The sequence below is a fragment of the Pezoporus occidentalis genome, unplaced genomic scaffold (assembly GCF_034315485.1).
Source record: "Pezoporus occidentalis ecotype Australia unplaced genomic scaffold, CSIRO_AGI_Poc_V1 ctg185, whole genome shotgun sequence".
Taxonomy (NCBI): Eukaryota; Metazoa; Chordata; class Aves; order Psittaciformes; family Psittacidae; genus Pezoporus; species Pezoporus occidentalis.
In genome coordinates, this window is record NW_026913693.1 from 1848136 (window position 1) to 1870495 (window position 22360).

Sequence of the window (22360 nt, forward strand, 5' to 3'; positions counted from 1 at the left end):
CAACTGCAAAAGCAGACAGGAGAACAACTGGGACTTGCAGCTCGCTCTTGAAAATTCATTTCATTTTAGGATGTTCTAGCAAATTATCTTCATGAAACAGCTATTCTCACTAAATTTTTTTTTTTCCATATTACAGGTTTCTGCAATGTGGTTATTTTGGCCTGAAAGACAGTAATATTAATAAATCAGTGAATTGAAACAACTATGGGAGTAGGTTAGAATGAAAAAGAACATATTTTCTGTCTTTGTGGCTATGCAGACACAATACTGGCTCTGCATTTGAAAGAAGAATATATTAAAACTATTCACCTGATCCACGGATCAGGTATCTTAGCTCAACGGCTGCAAAGAAAAGCAGCGTTTGTACACACATTGTTTTCTAGACTAACCCTGCAACATCTTATTCCTTCAAAGGGTCAACCTTAGATGATTGATACAATTGACTTCAGAGGGAGAGTGTGTCTGAATAAAAAAGATTTTTTTTAGATTGGCTGCCAGTGTTCAGCCTCTTTGTGTTTTTTTCTTGTTTGCTCAGGACCTCATGAAAGGGGGGGGTGCTTCCTCATGAAAGAGGACTGCTTCCTCATGAAAGAGGACTGCTTCCTCATAAAAGAGGACTGCTTCATGGCCTCTCTTGCTTGGGAGCAGCCATACAATCCCTTGGCCCCTTACATTCCCCATCTCTGTTGGGGACAATTTGCTCATCCATTATAGCAGTTCATTTCAGCAATGATGCCCCAAAACCAGCATTACTTCAAGAGGCACTGGAATGGGTTGCCCAAGGAAGTTGTGAATGCTCCATCCCTGGCATTGTCCAAGGCCAGGTTGAACAGAGCCTTGGGTGACATGGTTTAGTGTGAGGTGTCCCTACCCATAGCAGGGGGGTTGGAACTTGATGATCTTACCATCATTTCCAACCCTAACTATTCTATGATTCCATGATTCTAAGATCAGACAAAGGCCTTTGCAAAATTCATAAGACAAAACTGAAAAAAAGGAAGAGAGGGCAAGAAAATATAGAAATCACATAAGTCTCTCTATCAAGCATTTTCTGCTTGGCCTTTCTGAAGGGAGGATGGAGAATTTATTGTGAATGGGCATGCCTATTACCAGGTAACAGTGCTTTTAATAGAGTGCCTGCTGTGGTAAATGATTGCTCTTTTGTGCTGTGGTCTGTGGTTTTGATGATGAGCTTCCTGAGAGACTGTAAAGATAAAAATCACAACTTGCCACTTGCTGAAGATTTAAAGAGCTATAACTTCTAAGTTATACTACTAAGGGATAAACAGGCTTTTGACTCCTGCCCCTGAGTGCCATGGCAGTCCCACAGAATCTAAATTGCTGAAACCTAAATGAAGTTCATGCACAAGCACATAAATTTATTGCTAGTAAAGCAGGGCCTCAGGCTCCCACAGGACACGATGCAAGGAGGCTCTGAAAAGCTGACCAGAGACTCTCCTCTGCTGTCAGTTTTGTAGGGAAGCCATCCTAATACAGCAATGATGGCCAGTGGCACAGGCATACAGAGAGCTCAAGGTTGGTGGTACCAAAAGGGAGAAAATTAATTCTGAGCATGATCGTGGGGTCACTTCTCCTGCCTCATTTCCAGTCCCATGTCGGATGGGCTTTGGTTCTATTGTATAGTGAATTTAAACTGGGAGCAGGAGGACTGAAGCTGTAAGGCAGCATGCCTTGTCAGGATGGACATATACAAGGCTTTGCCTTAAACATGCATTTCTCCCTGCTCTGTTATTTCACAAGCAAGCCAGCTTTGACTTCTGCTCCCACAGTAAATTCCATGTCCATCTCTAGACCTTAATATATTCAGCTATTTGCAATTTCTTAATTATTTCTAGATCTGTAAGAGCAATGATATCTACAAGACCATTTGCTCCTATTTCCTAAACATTCTTCCCCATATATATAATTTTGATCAAAGCAGGAGACAGCATTTCCTGAACTGTTTTGCCATGAATGCTCTTCTCCAATGATTTGCACAGCTTGTGCTCATTGTGCCATTGGATGTATATTCTGGGCTGCTAACACAATGGTCTCTTTTTGTGCACACCCCATTATGGCATCCATGGCCTGTGTGATGGCAGTGGGAAGTGCTCAGCTGATGACACCCTAGCCCCCATCTGCTTGTTGATTTGGAGTAGAAGCTTCTTATGTAAGCGCCAGACTTCTGCTGCTTTTCAGGAAGTTTTTCTTATCTCCCAGACAGGGAACTTTAAGTGGGAAAAAGGTTTTAACTTTTCCCATCACTGGTAACAGCTTGATAATTTTTTTAATGCAGATGTCTGAAAAGTGGGGATCAGGAAACAAATATGTATCACTGTTTTCAAAAATCTCAAATTTTAAGGCAGCCTTGGTTCTTGGAGATCTGTTTGTGCTTTCTGCCTTTTTGGACTGGGTTCTTCTTATGTGCTCCACTTTTAGGAGTGTTTTGCACTTGCAGCTCAGATCTCAGTGTAAGTTTTGCTTAGCTGCTGAAGCTCGCCCCTGGGCTGACCAGTCCTTAGGCTGTGGCCTTGATGTGGTGCAAACTCCTGCTCCAGGTGAGAATTAGCTGTCATAGGCCACTACAAGGAGTATGAGAGCTGGAAATAGGGAGTTAACACTGTTCACATTTATGGCAGCATAAGATAAATAAGTGTTATCAAAGCATTACTCATCGCGCAAAGAAAGGTTATCATGCAAAGACAGTGCAGGTGACAGGAACTGGGGTGCAAAGCAGCTGATAGCCTTGACACTATTTGCCTACTACTTACTGTCCTCACAGCCTCTTGTCCTCATGGACCAAGCTGAACTTCGAAATCTATATAAAGACAGGGCAGACTCTCTGAGACCTGATCTCCAGAAACAGGATTGCTGACCTACAGCAATCTGCTCTAAATAAATGCAAAAGGACTTGATCTCCAGTCAGCTCCCCACATAGCTCTGGGAGCTCCAGCGAGCCACAGAGAAGGGTCTGGGTTCAATTTACTGTTTGGTTTTTAGTGGGTGGGAAGGCATTACACATGCCTGATGCTAAAGGAAAGTAGATCTGGAGTGAATACCTTTGAGACTTATTTATCCTTGCAAAAACACCCTTCATCACTGAAGTGTCAGTCCTCTGAAATGAGAGCAAGGGGCTACAACGAAAGCAGCACCTGCTGCTCCCCGGGCTGCAGCTGATGACCTGCTGTGCATGGCAGGATAGGGCCACTGTGGGGGAAAGAAGCTCCTACCCCTGAAAAGCCTGAGTTATGCTCAGCAGATGGTCACAAGAAGGCCCACCAAAATAAAACAGAACAAGAGCACGCACCATGGACCCTGTCCATAGGGGAGTAGTTGAATCCTTGTTTCTGAAGTGGTACAGATCAGCTGCAAGTTGGAAAGCCAGGGGTGAAATCAGGCCCCATGTGAGAGATCCTTCAGTGGGACAATCCTAGAGCTCAGACCATTTCTGTCTGTGGGGACAGCTGGGAACAGTCTTGCTGTCAGAGTAGCTGGGGACATCCTTGCTGTAAAGTGCAGCAAAGAGGTGACCACAGACACAGGTAAATGGGCTCTGATCCCCAGCTGGTCTGAGCTGGCACAGCATCTGTCCCTAGCCTGCTTTTTCAGATTTACACAGGATAACACTTTCTTGCAGTAGAAGTTTCACAATGAGAGACAGTCAGATGTTTTTAGCTTTCCAAAGAAACCAATGCTAATATAACTGTTACCCCCAGTGGAATTTGGTAAATCCAGGAGCCCTGGAGAAATGACAGTGTTTTATCAATGACCCAGTGGTTTGTCCTGGGACTGGACAGAGATTGATAGAAACTTGTCCCTGAGAAGCCATCAAATCCCTCTCCTATGGCAGCATCAACTGCAGCTGTGGCACTGGCAGCAGATGGCAACTTAATTGCATCTTTTAATTTCCAAGCGGCATCTCCCAGAGGATCTCAAAATATGATATAAACTTCAGGTTAAATTAACCTAAAGAAGTTGTGGGGAGCAGTGAAATGAAGTTTCAAGTGTGCCCATTTACTTTAGGTACCCAGTACAAGCAGGTCAGGGGGGATTTTCACAGATGCTCAGCCCTTATGGAATAGGTGGAATTTGCAGAAATTCCTCTAAACATGAAGGTCTTGAGCTGGGATCTCAGAGCAGAATAATAAGCAGAAACATTGTAAAATAAAAACTGAGTTTTGCCTTGGGCCATTTGGGAAGTTTGTATTTGATTCAGGAATTTGCATAGATCTACTTGTGCCTGCTATGCTTCGACAGGCCCAGTCCTGCTCTAAAATTTGATGATAATGAGGATGGCTGAGTTCTTTCAGTGTCTGTCCTAGTAGTTTCTGTAATTCAGTGTGAACAGTGTTGACGGCACCTGTTAGCTAAGATACACAGCACACTGTATTTCATTAGTTCTAGGGTAAAAAAAGGAAGCAATCTCTTATTGAAAGAAAAGCTACCATATGGAGAGCTTGGAGATGTATTAGTATAGTCTCTTTTCTCCATTGTGGGCTGGGTATTTTTTTTTGCTAAATATGTTAGTGGTTTTCAATGCCCTCTACAAAGTGTCACTTAGAAAGTCCTCCCACGGCTTGACTAATGGGGGTGCTGGAAGGACACAGCAGCCAGGCAGCAATGACCAAGAATAGGAGGGGACAAGTCAAGCCAGGCACCGTGTCTGCACCCAATAGTTCCATCACCCTGCTGAGTACAATTGCTGTTTGCCCTAGGCTGAGGGAGCATAAATGTTCTCCACGCATGGCCCAACAGAGGCTGTTTTGGGCAAGATTTGTTTGGAAGGGAAGTTACACAGCCACCCTTGAACCCCTCCACTCCAGCTGGTGGCTCTCCATGCAAACCAGCAACCATACAGCCTGATGCGGCTCCTGCTGAGCAGCCTCACACTATCTCTCACTGGCAAGACAGCTGCTGAACCCAGAGCACAGGGATTTCAAGCACATAGAACCATAGAATCATAGAATCACAGAATCAGCTAGGCTGGAAAAGGCCTTTAAGATCATCAAGAGCGCAGAACTGCCAAGTCCACCCCTAAACCATATCACTAAGTGCCTCATCTACACAGGTTTTGAAACTTTCCAGGGGTGGTGATTCCACCACTGCCCTGGGCAGCCTGTTCCAATGCCTGAGCACCTTCTCTGTGAAGAAATTGTAACGTAACAGTCAATCTAAACCTCCCCTGGCACATCTTGAGGCCATTACCTCTTGTCGTATTGCTTGTTACTTGGGAAAAAGAGACCAAACCCCACCTCACTACAAGCTCCTTTCAGGTAGTTGTAGAGAGCAATAAGGTCTCCCCTGAGCCTTCTCTTCTCCAGACTGAACAACCCAAATAAAAGAAAGAGAATGCGGGCATTCTGTAAAACAAAAACATACAGCTAAACTGGGAAAACAGTCAAAAAGCTGGAATCCAAAATAACTAATCACTGGAATAAAGAGCCTTCTTCTGTGTCCTCCATGACAGAATGCATATGCCATCGCTTTGCCAATGACTGGTCAAAAGTGGACAAGAAACTGGACTTTCTTTTAGTTGTTAAGGTATGAAGGTTCTTAAGGTATTTTTTTTCTTGCTGCTTAATTTGTGGAGTTACTGTAAAGCTGTCTTCCTAAGAATCTTTCTGTTTCAAGTCTAAGGGCACTTGTCTTTATGTTCCAGTAGCACCATTGCCACCATATTATACCAGGGTTCTCTCAGTGGTGCATAATTTATTTGTTATTTTTTATTTATTCCTACTTTGAAAAGGATGGAAATGTATAATCTCATTTATATCCTTAGGGAAAGAAAATGTCTACATGAAATCATATTTGTGTGGTCCTCTTGCAATATCATGGTAAATCAGAGGGTGTTTTGAAGTCTAGATGCTTAAAAAAACAAATCTTTTTTTTCTGGAAGTATATAATTTTTTTAATTACATGCTACATATCAAAGCCCAGAGCTCTTCTGTTTATCTCTGTGTACCTAGGGAATCGTTTATCCAAAGAGCTCTCTATTATGAGCTTTTAATACTGTCTAATATATGTATTTGGTCATCCTCTCCCAGGACCACAATTTTCTCTGCGCTTTACAATGTACAGACATGCAGAAGCACTTCAGAAAATCTATGGAGGCAAATGGTGCTTTATTTCTGAAGTCCTTAGCAGAAGCACAGTCAGCAGCTCCTGAAGGCCAATAGCAACTGTATCAAATCATCTTTAGTACATCTATTTCTATCAGAAATCCAATATGCTTCTTATGCTGAATTAACACTGTTTAGTTATCTTGTAATGAAACTTACACATTTGTTGCAGAACAGATTGTTCCATGGAACACTGAGATCCATACTTTCCCTTGACAGTTTAGAAGTGTTACATGTGAAGGAAATTCACAGAGAGAAACTTAAGCTGAAGTACACATCATACAACTGTAATAGTCAAAATATTGTGTAGGACATCTTGACTTTTAATAAAACTGATAGCCAGAAATCCTCTGACCTTAGAGGGTTTTTTTTTTTGTGGTTTTTTGTTTGTTTGTTTTTAATACATCCCACCTTCTCTGTTAATAATCAAGAATTTGAGTTATATTGTATGTAGTTTAGATGTTCCTTAGCACTCTAACCATCAGCTACCTATTCAGTACATTTGTCTTCACACGCAGCCTCCATTCTGCTCAGTCTGTAGGGGATTTTCAGTGGAAATAAAAGTTGCCACTTACATTTGATTAAGAAATCAACATCTATAAATTATCTTCCTACTCATCAAAATATAGATATTCACCAACACAGGGATATTGTTGCCTGTCAGGAAACCTGTGTCCTGATGGTGAGAACAACTGGCACTCCTTTTCATCCTCCCTGCATGTTCCTCTAATGATGAGAATTTTAAGTCCACATTCCTATCATCAGCTAAACCAATTTATTCTATGTCTTTTATCTTCAAAATGCAACTGTCTCTGATAACTCCATGGGTACCTACAGGAAATATCAGTTCAACACCTACACACACATTCATGCCTGACCACAAATACTTAGAAACCTTTCTGAGCGAGTGCCTTTTCTTTTTCCATCAGAAAACCTGACTGGCCCACATCCTCTCTAGCAGCATTAAGTATCTTAAGATCATAAAGATCTTAAAACACAGGACCATGCAGCTGCTGTCAGTGGACCATCAGTGCAGACTGTCTTTCATTATCTTACTAAAGAAATGAGGGCAAGACATTTCTGTAATTTGGAATAGGGTTCTCGCTGTCTTTTATTGTAATGCAGAACTCCAGAGAAAACATTTACACTACTTCATTTACATTTATTTTACATCATTTTCCCTCCATTATCTCTAGAAGTTATCTTTCAACAGTGCTGCTTTACACAGCCAATGAGACAGCAAAGCATCAGCCAGGTTTTCTTGCAGCACCCAAATTACACAACAGAAGCAAAAGATGGTTTTCCCCTTCCCATTTTTTTTTTTTAATGTCCACAGTTAGAACTAGAACAGACAATCTAACCATTAATAAAACACAAACTTCAACAGGAGAGTACAAAACCTGATGAGGCTCAGCTCTATCTAGGCTCCATGACATAGCTTGTTACGTTTTTTCTAGAACTGTGCTATTTATGCAGCCTTAGGGCTTAATCTCTTACCCAAGACCAAGGGGAGCCAATGGGGGTCTCTGGCTGGTCTTCCTCCTCAGACGACATCCTGAGCTGATAATTTTCCCCTGTTCTTTGTAGGTTCTACTGAAACCACTCTTGGTTTCAGCCATATACAAAAATGCTCCTTCAAGTTTTAACTGTTGACAGCGAAGCTCCAGTGATCGTGTTTGCCTGCTAATTTTACCTGCTGAAGTTCTTGGAAGCACAGTCACGGCAAGAAACCTGAGCTCAGGAAACCAGAGCACACTTTCCTGGCAACTGACTCCTCAAGTATTCTAATGAAATTATAAGGTTCAGTGAAAAATTAGAGCCTGGAAAACACAATTTCACTTCCAAACAGTCAGAATCCTTACTTTCGTAGAAATTTTAGGGTAGGACAATTTGCCGAGTTATAAATTCTGTGAATAGAATATAAGGAATTTTCAGTGCCATGATTTTATTACCATAATTAATCATGTTTCATATGGCATTTAATGGTTTATTTTGTTTTCAAGACAACTTCTTAATGTCAAAATCTAGTTCTGCTTTTCTGTACAGCTGCACAACTGTACAACTGTAACATGCATATGCAGGCGGAACAGCTTTTCTGTTCTGTGCAATCAAGTTTGGAAGAGGGATGTTTTCTTTTCCATTTGTCCTTTTTGCTTTTCTGTTTCTGTTTGGTTTGGTACCAGAGTGCAGGATCAGTTATTATAGACCTCACCCTACATGACTTCAGACAAACTTGCCTTGATATCTGTGAGACCTCTGGCTCTGTAAGAGGGGGCTGCCAAGTCCAGCAGCTTGAAATCACTTTTGGCAGCTGACAAGAACGGCAGCTTTGTCCCCAAGGTCAGGCCTAGAGGAGGCTTTGTGACTGAACTGACCACTAATTCACAGCTATGATATGCTTTCAAATTCACCACCTTTAGTTTAATTTTATTACTTATTATTCCTCTGCTTATAAGGCATCTGGCTCCAGTAGCTGGTGAAATAAAATTGCTATCAAAAACCCTAAACCCTTCTGATACATCTCTGACTTTGGGTAAAGGCTTCTAAATTTTTCCACTGAGTTATGTAACAAAATGGCCTATTTATAGCACACTGCTGCAGGAGTCTTAGCGTTAGCTGTGAGCTGATAGTGATTATCAAATGATCAATTATGGCCAACTAGGTTTGATATTTAACCTTAAGATATATGCAGATTCAGTAGGTAAGAAAATAAAAAAGCAATGGAAAAATAAAACTTTGGAAATACTTTTGGAAATTAGTACAGAAATTTCCTGTTGCCAGTGCATGGTCTCTCCTCGCTGTGTCACTACCCTGAGCTCTATCTGTAAAGACAGGGAGAACTGAAAAGTGATACAGCCCTCTCTGGTAGCTGGCAGCCCACCAGCCATTGTCAGCTTGAGGATCAGTATATCACAGTCACATAGACTGTGGGTTGGCAGAGCTTTCAGAAGCAACATCAGCATTAGCTGTACTTGCCTCCATCCTCCTCCTGATCCCAAATGACAATATATGGGGCTTTTTAAAGCCTAAAACAGTTTCCTAAAACAGTTTATTCCAGGTTCTCAAGAAGATCTGTGACATCCCAGCTGAGAGGGAGGCTCACTGCTGCGTGGAGTTAGTTGCCTTTAAGGTTTGGGAGTACTGGGAACAAGGTATAATTCCCATGCTTGCTGCACGGGACTATGACTATGTGAAGTCATAGTCCACTCACTGTGACTATGGAAGTCTGCTGGGCTGCCCTAGCCACATCTCCTGCCCTAACATGCAGCCTCTTGCTGCCAGCTCTGCCCCTGAAACTGCTGCTCTGACATACTGGTGCCAGTCCCTGACAGACTGGGTGACAAAGGATCACAGGACATTGACTTGGAAGACATCTGGAAGAGACTTAATTTTCAGAAAAAAATTATGCCTACTGAGACTTTTTCACAATTCACATTAGAAGTTCATAATCTGAAGTGGCCCAATAGCCAAGTCACTCTGAAGGTGTAGGTTTAACACTTCCAAGGGAAAGTAGCAGAGCACTTAACAAGATGCTCAAGTTACTCGTTTTCTGTTTTAAACCAAATATTAAGACTGCAAGCACAAAACCCCATTTATTAACTATCTGACAGATCACATTTTCTTGCTGGAACAGCTTTGGGGAAGGAAACTAAATACAATTCTTCTCATCTCAGCTAAACAGGGAAATGCCACACCTAATGAATTCCAGTGGCATTCCTGCTTTTGCTGAAAGGTCTATTCACTGAACTTAAAAGATAGGAACCACTGTTTGTTGGAGTAATTTTCCACTGTCCCACCCATTTCTTCTGTTAAATTTACTTTCAATCTGTGATGGGGAAGTATAACAATCTATCAGAAATACTGTTTAAATCATTGTATTATGTTGTGTAATGTTTATTTATAAAATTCTTTAAGAAGTGGCTGTGCATCTTTCCCAGCACACTGTATTTCTGAAGCCTTTGACATTCTGCACCATCCAGCTTCAGGAACTTTCACCAGGAAGCACTAAAAAATATGAGCATTTCTTCTGTGGAACATATATGAATCCAACAACAGTTGTTCCTAGATGAATGCACCTCATAGTCTGGTATCCTATGTCCAAGGATGACCATCACCAAACACTTCTGATCAAGATATCCAGAAATGGAATAACAGGATGTAAAAAGAACGTTCTCCATAATTTTCATAAATTAGGACAGTGGTTCCCAGCCTTTACCCAGGGTTGCCATTCCCACTGCCTGGTCCCCTTCCCACCTCTTCTGCTGCCATGCCACACAGCCAGGCCTCTCTCTGTCTCTTCACCTCCTTCCCCGTGTTCCCCAATGATCCCAGCAGCTGCTTTTCCCTCACTCCCTTCCCTTTTCCCAGCTCTCAGGACTTCACAATTTTACAAGCTGCTACTTCCTCAGTTGGTGTTTTCAATCAAAGACACATGTGGAACACAGGAACTGACACAAAATTCACAGAAGACGTTCTCAGTTTCACGGTTCACATGATCTTCACAACAGACTTTGGACTCCTGCTTAGCTCATGGCCTCTGTGAAATCCTGTAGCAAGGAGTTTCATGGGGTCACTATGCAATGTAAACAAATTTTGATGTCAGTTTTAAACAGTGCCTAATGATTTCACTGCACAATGACACAGGGTAAACAGGAGCCAACTTCTTTTTATAAATGGTGTTCATAAGTGCTATATCATGACAGAGAAAAAAAAAATTGTGATCATTCCAGAATATTTAAATATAGTAATATTTGCTCACGGTAACCTTCATGTGAACTTTATTTTGCTGAGCTGATAAGGTTATGTCATCTTATTTTTAATGGAATAATTGTTCAACTTAGAGATTAATTTAAGGTATTTTAAAGTACAATCACAACTCCACTGCACTGGGACAGCATCGCTCACCTGAAATAGTTTAACTTGCTTCAGCATTTACACGTTACTTCAGTTGCCATGGGCAAAATGTGTGGAACTGCTCTTCTCTATTTTCTTCTTTTAAAGGCTTTTGTCTCATAAACAGCCATAGGAATTTATAGCACCTTGGTACCTGAAGCAGGACTATATTAAGAATAAAATCTACCTTACAGCTGCTGAGTTGTAACTCTCCTGTTTTGCATCTCCCATAGAGGTAAGATTGAAGACGCTGCATATCCAGCCCAACATGAGCTGTGTAGGGGATTTCAGACTGGTACCAGGTGCTGCCAACCTGCCCCAAAGCAGGTGCATTATTGTCTGGGACAGACCTATGAGATTTATGGCTGATAAACCAACAGTATTTACAAGAATAATTTAAGTTGCAATAAGAAAAAAGTCACACCATCACCAAAAGGCAGGTTCTGTGTGTTTGCAAAAGCACATTCTGCATAGGTAACATACGATGCAGAATTAAGCCGTACTGCAATACCCTGTGAGCCCATGACTGTTCTCCAAACTGTTACTGGTCCCTTATAGGTAGCAACAAGTAAAACCTCACCTTCCTATCAATCCTGTTGTCTCTAAAGAAAACTGTGAAGTTGCTGTTAACAGTGCCACTCAGAATTTTCTTTAGCACTTGTAGCACACAGTGCCAGAATACTCCTTAGCATGTTCAGAGTTTAAGTGCATAATCAACATATTGGTCATGTAACAGGTGTGAAGAAATTTCCTTCTGTTTGCATTACTATTTAACTCTAAATCAAACATTTCCATTTTCTTGAGGATTTTACTCAAAACCATGTTTACATATGAAGCACCTTTACGAAACCTTTCTTAAAATCATGACAGTTGATTCCAAACATTTTTTTCTCACTGAGCAGGAGTTTCACCATTAAATCAAAAAACCCCATCACTCCCATATGTCAGCACTGGACAGTGCCAGCAACTGGACTGTCAACTCAGAACTCCTAGAGTTGTGTCACCCTAACCCTAAACCTCTTCCCTGACCCTATTTGCAGCCTTTCAGTACTTAAAAGGAGCCTATAAGAAAGATGGGGGGAGACTTTTTAGCAGGCCTGTTGTGACAGGACAAGGGGTAATGGTTTTAAACTAAAAGAAGGGGGATTCAGGTTGGACATGAGGAAGAAATATTTTGTAATGAGGTTGCCCAGAAAGGTGGTGAATACCCCACCCCTGGCAGTGTTCAAGGCTAGGCTAGATGGGACTTTGAGCAAACGTGGTCTACTCGATATCCCTGCTTATTGCAGGGGGGCTGGACAAGATGACCTTTGTAGGTCCCTTTCAACCCAAATGATTCTATGATTCCTTTGGGTTGTTTGTCTGTTACTTGTACCTCTTTCCTCTTGTGTGCATGACACATTTCACCAGTGTCACAGATATAGCCTTTAAAAAGCAGCCTCCTCCAAACCAATATTTAGCAGCTTCTTTTAGATCCAGAGTGGGAGCCAAGATATGTACATTCCTTATCACCACAATGTGAGGCACTTGCTAGGGAAGGAGGAAATCCTTTACATCCTACACTGTTCAAATCCTCTGTAAAGCCCAGATGATTAGATACCAGACATTAGTGCTTAAGTGTTTCTGAAGAGTGCTGTGATAGTGGAGAGAGAAAGGTAAGAAGGAAAATAATGTCACCTTCCCAGTAACCTTCTCTATATTTGGATACTGTCTTTTGCAGAAGCTGAATCACAAAATTCTCCCCACTCTGGCACACAATACATAGCATGCTAACTACTATCTGCCAGTGATAATAATGGATGGCTAAATCAGCAAGCATGGAAGGCATTAGAGAAGAAGGTACAAGCTGTAAGAAGTCTGTAAAAGAATGCAGGAAATGCCTTTTATTTTGTTTGTTACTACATTTTGACATCAATCCCCATGATGGAGAGCTCTATTTTCTTACTACATCCAAAGTCAGAAAGGAAATATTTAGACCATTTGCATACATGATGGGCTTGGGCCATTTTCTCACAAAGGTCACTGGGACTGGAAGCCTCCCACAAGCAGCAAGAAAAGAGGAGGGTGGAGCTGGGACCTGGGTTCCCAGCCCTACACATGCATCTAGAGTAAACAGCTACAGCACAAAGAAGTTGCAGCACAGGATACCAGCCCACCCAAACAGTTTGTTTTTATTTTCATTATTATTTGTCTATATTACCATATCACCTCAGAGTCTCAGTTGGACACAAACACTACATTGTCCCTCTCCCTGGAGGCTTGCACTGTTAGGAGAGCTTAGCTTGTAAACTGGGTCAGGAACAAAGAAACTTTTCGATGGAGCTCTGAAGAGTGGCTCTCCCTGACTTGTCCACTGTTAGTTTTTTGGCATCCTGTGAATAAAATGCCATATTTTTCTACCATGCGGGGTGCATAGCTGGTTATATGATGGGAAGTAACTGCATTTTGGTCACGCACTAAGTGCATATCTGCTCTTATAATAGGATGTGCTCCATCAGACAATGCAAGCAAGTTTCACCATATATGAATGATTATCTGTATACTCAATGACAGAGAACAATTGCATTTGTGCACATGATAAACATCTGTCTGCTGAGCCCAGGTCCTGAGACTCCTATTCTGTAGACAGGATACAGTAGGTAGGTAACTTATGGAGCAGAAGTTTAGCAGTGAAACAACACTCAGGAGTATGATGGTTCCAGCCCACTAGCACCTGCAGTTTGTCAAAAGTTTTGAAGACTTTTGTGGCAAAAGAGGATGTTAAGAAAAGATGTGAATTATTTTTATTTATTACATACTTTAGGACTTTTTCCAGTTTCTTGGAGAAAATGGATGTCTAAATACTTGCAGAGCAAATTTCAGTTCTAAAACACAGAAGTTAACAGACACTTGTTATAAGTTGTTCCAGTATTTGGTTAACAGGAAAGATTTCAACCCACCATCTTTAGTTCTGAGTTCCTGTACAAACTCTTACACCTTTGAGGATGCATCATGCTTCAGGTCATTAAGCAGCGCTGTATTTTCTCTTGATCAGTTCAAAGCATTCCTTAATTATATTAACTCCTTTCAGCCAACACCATTCCTGTTTCCGCCCCCTCCCCAAAGTGTCCTTGGTAGTCCCGCACATCACCAAGACAGCTGTTCATGCAGCATGAACTTTATTTGTAAAGGATGGATTAGGCTTAAATTCTTTAAAAAAGTTTAAATTAACTAATCAACTGGTGAAAACAGATAATACTATTTACACAGGACAATGGTCACCTTCCCAAAACTTAAACTGAATTCTCACTCTGTTGAAACAAGGACAATGAAACATAGAAACACACTGATTTCTAGCAGTTACTTTGTAAATAGTGATCTAAGTCTCTCAGACTTACAGAACTTACCTTTTCCCTATAGATGAACATAAATTAGCTCTTTGGCACAGTCATACTGATGTCTGCTTTTCAATGCCAGTACTGTAATGGACTCAGCCACCTAATATCATCGATATCAAATCAATGATCCCCCTACTGGTATATCCAGCAAGAAAAGACTGCTCAAATATTCGATGTCTTCTGACAACATCTACACTCATCCTTCCTGCACCTGGACTTACTTGAAGTTAACACTGATTTTATAAAGACAAACAGGAATATTGCAGCTCAGACAGTGTTTCCAAAAGCCTAAACAAAGGCTGTTATCACTGACTTCACATTTAGAGTGTACAAAATAGTCTGATGCCTGGTGCCGTTCTATAACATGTTATCAGATTTTCACCTGAATTCATCAGAAATGTAGACTCTAATTTCTCTTTCTTTTGAAGCACCTTGGCAATAAAATATCCCCGTAAAGTGTATTAGGAGTGTTTCAGAACAGTCTCATATGTTGTCTTGAGTACATTGGTCCCAATTTGAAGTCTCAGCCAGTACAAGAATTTAATCAGAAACCAGAAAGAAAACACTGTTCTAGATGTATAAGTCACTTGCAGGTCAGTCTCACTCAGTCTCACTATTTGATCTCTTCAGTTACTCAAGGTATTTTCAGTTTTCAGGTTTAAATGTTCAGATCCCATTTAAAAATCTATTTTCTTGACTCTCTTCCTTATGCTAATAAAACCAGGTGTATAATTATGCTTCTATCCCCAGAGTCCTGTATGGACTCTATTCAGTGTGGCACCTGTTCTGGAAAGTTAAGGCTCCAACTGAGTTCCCACTATTAAAGAAATATACTTTACAAATCTTCATATAAAAAGCCTACCTGGCTACTGCTCAGTAGCAGTATACTAGAAAACTGTAACAATTCCTGTTGCCTTGTGCCAACTGTTAGATAAATAAGACTTGTAAAACAAAATCTGTTCCTAAATTTACATTACCTATTTCTGGAATATACAAAAGTTTTCTAAAGCTTTTACATATGAACTTGCACATGGTCTTTCCTGTCATAAAAGAAGTGCACTCCTTGACCTCCCTTCTGGTCCAAAATGATTTCCACCATGCAGAGTAGTAAGTTTCTGTGTCTCTCCCAGGAGTTAGAAGTGACTTCCATCAGAAAATTAAATTAGAAAAGTCACTTCAGTGTTTGGAAATATGAGCATGAATTGTTAATTAGATATCACTCTAATGAACAACGGAAACCAGTCCTGTTTCTGTCCAGAAAGCAGAGGCTCTTGAAAGTTATTTCATGAGATGGTGGCAATTAGTCTCTTGTATCATTCAGGAAATGTGTCTCTTTTCAATTAAATATGTCGTCCAGTCAGGAAGAAAAGGGGCCTGTCCTCTTTTGCATTGGCAGTCTGGAATTCATCCCGCAGTCGGAACTGCCATTCATCTTCCAGCTCTAACCGGACAACAGTCTGGCGAAGAGAATTGCGATCTTGACAAATCACACACAGAGTGGCACCTAAGTAAACAGTTAAAAAGGAACCCATGTGAGTATCCCCTTTGCTCTCAGATCACCCATCTCCCTCCACCCCTTAGCATGTAGAACTCCATCACTTTCACAACAGGAATTACAAACAAGCTTAGGAGAAAGTGAAGACTCTAAAGAGCACCTATAAGAAACCTGGAGAGGGTCTTTTTACAAGGGCCTGTAGGGTGATAGGACAAGGGGGAATGGCTTTAAACTGAGACAGGGGAAGTTTAGATTAGACATTAGGAAAACATTCTTCACTGTGCGGGTGGTGAGGCACTGGAACAGGTTGCCCAGGGAAGCTGTGGCTGCCCAATCTGTAGCAGTGTTCAAGGCCAGGTTAGACAGGTCTTTAAGCAACCTGGTCTACTGTAAGGTCTCCCTGCCCATAGCAGAGAGGTTGGAACTTGATGAGCTTTAAGGTCCCTTCCAACCCAAACCATTCTGTGATTCTGTGTAGGACGGAGGAGAGCTATGTTCAGCTGCCTATTTACCAAGATCGTCTTGTGTAACTTGCGGTATATCTAGTATTCATCTAGTTAAAACTATGAATACATTCCCTACTCTTTAAGGTAAAGGAGGGCAAATCTGTCAGGCCTAAGTAGGTGGTGATGGGACCTGGCAGAAAACAAGGTAAAGCCCTACATCTGTTACTGTTGTAGACCTACTGATCATTGCCTTGTTGGGTGAAACCCCCATTCAGCAAAACGCACCACGAGCCAATCACTGTGATGGCTGATTAAGCTTTTTGTGCTTTGCTGACCAGAAATGATCTAAACATGTCCTTAAAACTAATCACAAACTGTGGCACCTTTCAGATTGGTATGCTTATGTGCTGAAAAAAAAAAAACAAAACCCCGAGAAAAAAGAACATGGTCCATATGTGTACAGGCACAGGCAATTCCAGAATGCCAAAATAAGATCTATCATATTTTGGTAAACAGTATCAACTGTCATTTTAATTTGCATGCATCACTTCCTGGCTTCTGAGAAAAGTGCTCAGTTAAGAGGAAATAATTATCTTGCCAGCATTCAATAATCTGAATGAGAGGTAGTGAGGTAAGTGGAAATGCCCAAGACAATTAAAGAAAAAAAAAAGCTGAGAATATAATAAAAAGAAGCAAGACAGACAGTCATGGGGCGTTTAATCTTCATGTGCAGGGTTAGAAAATCAAGTAGACTGCTAAGGGAGATGAAGAAATCCTGAATCAAACACACTTTGTGTGCTACACACAATTAAAGTTGCCTGGTACATGCAAAATTAAACTGATTGATAGCCTCTGGTCACTCAAAAAATGCAGTACAGAAGCAGCACTGCCTTCATTTGCAGTTACTCTGATAGCCTTGTTATAGGAACTACAGACGGATTAAAATGTGGACACTGATCCAGAATGCATACAGGCAGTGGCTTCAGTGGCATGTGCAGGTAAAAGCACTGCACACCCCGATTTGCACTTTGCTACACCTACCTACATGAAACAGTATTAACTGCAACAAAGAACAGAACAGTTCATAACAACTCTGCCTATTTGAAGAAGGCATTTGCCGTCATGTTTTTCCTCTGGTGACAATTATAGCTGTGAGTACAAGAAATCCTGGGAGCACTAAATGCCTAAGATAAGTAGAACAATCCAAAAGCATCTTGAGATGTGACTGCCTGGGATACAATGGAAGTTATTTGTCTCCACTGCTATCCACCATCATAATGACTATATGGAGAAACTGGTTATTAGAAATGAATTTTAAATGAGCCAGCTTCTATTGCCAGGGATAGTAAATAGGTTTTGATGGAGGCTTGTCAATCATCTATTGCAAATTAGAAAACCTGAAAGACACAATAGGTAAATGCTTCATGCATAAATCTTAAATACTAAGTTTTCAAACATAAACTAAGGAGTTATGCATATACACAAGGCATAATGATATAGACCCCACATTCCTCCCCACTTAGAAATCTGCAGAACTTATGGCACTGTTCAGTGTATACCAGTTTACTACAGTATAGGGACAGCACAATGAAGTATCAAAGATGGGTGGGCCATATATGAATACATGAATGTACATATGCATGCATGTATATTTTTGTATGAAATGCATTTTTCCCCAGGTTCCCAGAGACTAGGTCATATAATTCCCTGTAATAAAATTATTGCAGCTTACCTTTGAGAAAATGGAACTTCTTCAAAAAGCTAGCTACGACAAAGGAGTCACAGAGGTATAGCAGGAGACCACTGAATGTCAAACCGGAGGAGCTGATATTCAGAGAGTGAGGCCGAGAACTCACGTAGCAAACTGCAATCTGATTGGGAGAAGGGAAAAAACATTAACATTTTTCAAGGTTCTGTATAAAGCTAAGGTTTGATACCAAGCTTTCAGTATTTGCACCTATTCAAATTCAGACTTGCTTTCCAACTCCAAGTACTGTGACCTTTGTAGTTCCTTCCTAAACAATCCTCTACTTATTAAAATTCTACATAAGAAAACTATTTATAAATATGCATTAGCCATTACTATTTGTTACTGTTATTATCAAGAGGTTTAGATACAGTAAGGTTTGAAAGATGTAGTAACGGTAGCTCCCCACAACCATAATGTGATCTGTCCAGCACAGTTTATCTACCCATGAGTAAAAACAGTGCAGTCAGACACAAGAAGGACCCTTTAGAAATGCCTAATTTAATTTACATTATGACAGGATTACTCAAGTCAGTAGAGTTGTGCATATAAATAAATGGAAGAACTTTTTTCTTGATAATTTGTTTTTATGGTCACTTCCTAAATCCATTAGGAACCAGCACTCTTTCAGGATTCATAAATTTTAACTAAGAAATTTTTCACACAAGGCTTTGTTTCCAAAGTTACATGGTACTACTTAGCTGGGGCAGACCCTCATCTGGCATAAATCAGCATGGTCCAGGGGAGGAAGGACCCACAGCAACTGATACTCTGGACAGGATGCCTGTATTTACCCATATTCCTTCAATTCTATTGTACCATATTCCAGCTCAGGTAACAATTCCAGAACCAAACTAAAATCAATTCATGTGCTGAATGGGTTCGAGCTGAAAGATAAAGACAGTAACAGTACAATGCCTTCCCACAGAGTTTATTGTTTCAAATATGTGGTAACATAGACCTGTAAGAGCTCAGCCAGAAAGGAAATGAAGAGAAATAGTTAAAAATGTTCTGGGAGCAGCATATATGGGAAGGTCGTTGCACAGCTGTTTTGGTAAGTTTAGCAAACCCATCAAGACAGAATTTCACTTAGTATTTAAGTCAGGTGAAATGGTAAAAACAGTGTCTCTATCCTGAATACTGCCATCTTGGTATCACGTTTCTATTTGACCTACATTTGAGTTTAAGAATGACCTTGGCTTTAGATCCAAACTCACTGGATAGAGGCAACAGCTCCTGACATATAATGTCAGTTTATCCCATTCTGACTATTCTTGGTATTTGCTCCTCTGCCTCAGCTATAAATCAAAAGTGAACTAAAACATTTGTAGTTTGAAGTGCTTTCTAAGGGCTAGGTAGTATTTATGAAACACTCTTGTGGAATAAATTTGCTGTAGGAATGGTCAAATTACATCAGAGTGAGAACACTCCTGAAAAATGTGCTCTGTGTTAATTCAGAATTTAATATAATTCACAGACTATATTGGTATTTAGGACAACTCTGGTATAGTTCTCTATGTTCTTTATTTGAAGCCTCTAATAGTATCTCTATGGGACTAAGAATTTGATTTTAACATCATAGAGATGTAATACCTGATTTATGAAAGGCTGTGCAACTGTTACTAGGGAATGCATCAACAAACTCATCCAAAACATAGCCTAAACATTTATAGAGCCACTTAAAGATTATTTTCTTCAGTACCTGTGGCCCTAAGTTAAGGTAACAGTCCACAGATAGCACTGGATGGCTATAATTCTTCAGTGAGAGAGGGAAGAATCGATGGCTGTGATACTGGAGGTATTTTTCAAGGAGCAATTGAGCAGGTGCTGCCAAGAAGGTATGCTTGCTGTCAGGAGCACAAATGTACTGAGCAGGGGAGATTGAAACTGGAGTGTCCGATACCTATGAGGAAAAAATATTTCTAGTACAGATCAATCCTGATCAATCAAGTTACACTTATCTGAATTTTGGGTTGTATAAAATATATCTCTACCCTACAAATCTAAGATTTACATAAGAAGGACAATCCTTCAGCTGAAAATACCTGATAGCAAAAAAATTTCAAAGTTTCACAGAATTATATTTGTATTTATAGAATCTTTAGAGGTTTCTAAACCTCTAAAGGGGAACAAACAAGAGAAATTAGAGATGTGTGCATGTCTACAGGGGTATGATATAATAGGCGTCGCAGAAACATGGTGGGATGGCTCCTATGACTGGAGTGTTGGAATGGAAGGTTACAGGCTCTTTAGAAAAGACAGGCCTGGCAGGCAGGGAGGGGAAGTTGCCCTTTATGTTAGGGATAGGCTGGAGAGTATGGAACTCTGTCTGGGGACAGGTGAGCAGTCCACAGAGAGTTTGTGGGTCAGGGTTAAAGGGAATATAGCCATGGGAGACATTACTGTGGGGATCTGTTACAGACCGCCTGATCAAGGAGAACCTGCGGATGAAGCACTCCATAGACAGATAGGAAAAGCCTCAAGCTTGCAGGCCCTTGTTCTCACGGGTGACTTCAACCACCCTGACATCTGTTGGAAGGACGGTACGGCCCGGCACAAGCAATCCAGGAGGTTCCTCGATTGCGTGGAAGACAACTTCCTTCTGCAAGTAATAGAGGAGCTGACAAGGAGAGGTGCCATGCTTGACCTCATGCTCACCAACAGGGAAGGGCTCATTGGAAATGTGACTCTCCAGGGCAGCCTTGGATGCAGTGATCACAAGATGGTCAAATTTGAGATCCTCAGGACAGTGAGAAGAGCGTGCAGCAAGCTCACTGCCCTGGACTTCAAAAGAGCAGACTTTGGCCTCTTCAGGAACCTGCTTAGGAAGGTTCCATGGGACGTAGCCCTAGAAGGCAGAGGGGCCCAAGACTGTTGGTTGATATTCAAGGATCACCTGCTGCAAGCTCAGGAGTGTTGCATCCCAACTAGAAGGAAGTGCAGCAGGAGGGCCAGGAGACCTCCTTGGATGGAAAGGAGCTGCTGAGGAAAATTCAAATGAAAAAAGAGGCTTATAAAATGTGGAAGCAAGGACAGGTGGCCTGGGAAGAGTACAGGGATGTTGTCCGGGAAGCTAGGGACCAGGTTAGGAAAGCTAAGGCCCAGTTAGAATTAAACTTGGCTAGGGATGTCAAAAATAACAGGAAGGGATTCTACAGGTACGTAGCAAATAACAGACAGACTAGAGACAATGTGGGCCCTGTCTGGAAGCTCTCAGGAGAACTGGCTACACAGGATTTGGAGAAGGCTGTGGTTCTGAATGACTTCTTTGCCTCGGTCTTCACTGGCAAAGGCTCTGACCAAACCACCCAAGTCCTGGAAGGCAGACGCAGAGACTCTGAGAATGAAGACCTTGCGCCCACTGTAGGAGAGGAACTGGTTCGAGACCATCTTAAAAATCTGAACGTGCACAAGTCCATGGGTCCTGATGAGATCCATCCACGGGTCCTGAAGGAGCTGGCAAATGAAGTTGCTAAGCCACTGGCCATCATATTTGAGAAATCATGGCAGTCAGGTGAAGTTCCCAATGACTGGGAAAAGAGAAATATAACCCCATTTTCAAGAAGGGGAAAATGGATGACCCGGGGAATTACAGACCAGTCAGTGTCACCTCTGTGCCTGGCAAAATCTTGGAGCAGATTCTCCTGGAAGGCATGCTAAGGCACATGAAAAACAACAAGGTGCTTGGTGACAGCCAGCATGGCTTCACTAAGGGGAAATCCTGCCTGACCAATTTGGTGGCCTTCTATGATGGGGCTACAGAACTCATGGACAGGGGTAGAGCAGTTGATGTCATCTACCTGGACTTGTGCAAAGCGTTCAACACTGTCCTGCATGACATCCTTGTCTCTAAATTGGAGAGACATCAATTTGATGGATGGACCACTCAGTGGATAAAGAACTGGCTGGATGGCCGCACACAGAGAGTTGTGGTCAATGGTTCAATGTCCGGCTGGAGACCAGTAACGACTGGTGACCCTCAGGGATCGGTGTTGGGACCGGTCTTGTTCAACATCTTTGTCGCTGACATGGACAGTGGGATTGAGTGCGCCCTCAGCAAGTTTGCCGATGACACCAAGCTGTGTGGTTCAGTTGACAGGCTGGAGAGAAGGAATGCCATCCAGAGGGACCTCGACACACTTGTGAGGTGGGCTGATGCCAACCTCATGAAGTTTAACCATGCCAAGTGCAAGGTCCTACACCTGGGTCGGAGCAATCCCAGGCACAGCTACAGGTTGGGCAGAGAAGAGATTCAGAGCAGCCATGTGGAGAAGGACTTGGGG

General features: G+C 41.6%; 2 protein-coding genes across 6 annotated transcripts in view; both read right to left on the bottom strand.

Annotated features, from left to right (window-relative positions):
• LPIN1 (lipin 1) overlaps positions 1-7758 on the bottom strand; it is an 82950-nt gene extending 75192 nt beyond the window's left edge. The window contains exon 1 of one of the 2 annotated variants that reach the window (XM_062615886.1): positions 7617-7758. In XM_062615886.1, coding sequence (XP_062471870.1) covers positions 7617-7673 — 57 coding nt within the window. In that variant the 5' untranslated portion in view covers positions 7674-7758. The remainder of the gene's footprint in view (positions 1-7616) is intronic. The other variant, XM_062615888.1, reaches the window with a different exon arrangement.
• Positions 7759-13785: 6027 nt separating this feature from the next.
• The window catches only part of GREB1 (growth regulating estrogen receptor binding 1), a 95716-nt gene continuing 87141 nt past the window's right edge, over positions 13786-22360 (bottom strand). For all 4 annotated transcript variants that reach the window (XM_062615894.1, XM_062615895.1, XM_062615891.1 and 1 more), the window contains 3 exons: positions 19780-19980; positions 18063-18201; positions 13786-15893 (listed from right to left, as the gene is read on the bottom strand). In XM_062615894.1, the coding sequence (XP_062471878.1) occupies positions 15730-15893; positions 18063-18201; positions 19780-19980 (504 nt within the window). In that variant the 3' untranslated portion in view covers positions 13786-15729. The remainder of the gene's footprint in view (positions 15894-18062; positions 18202-19779; positions 19981-22360) is intronic.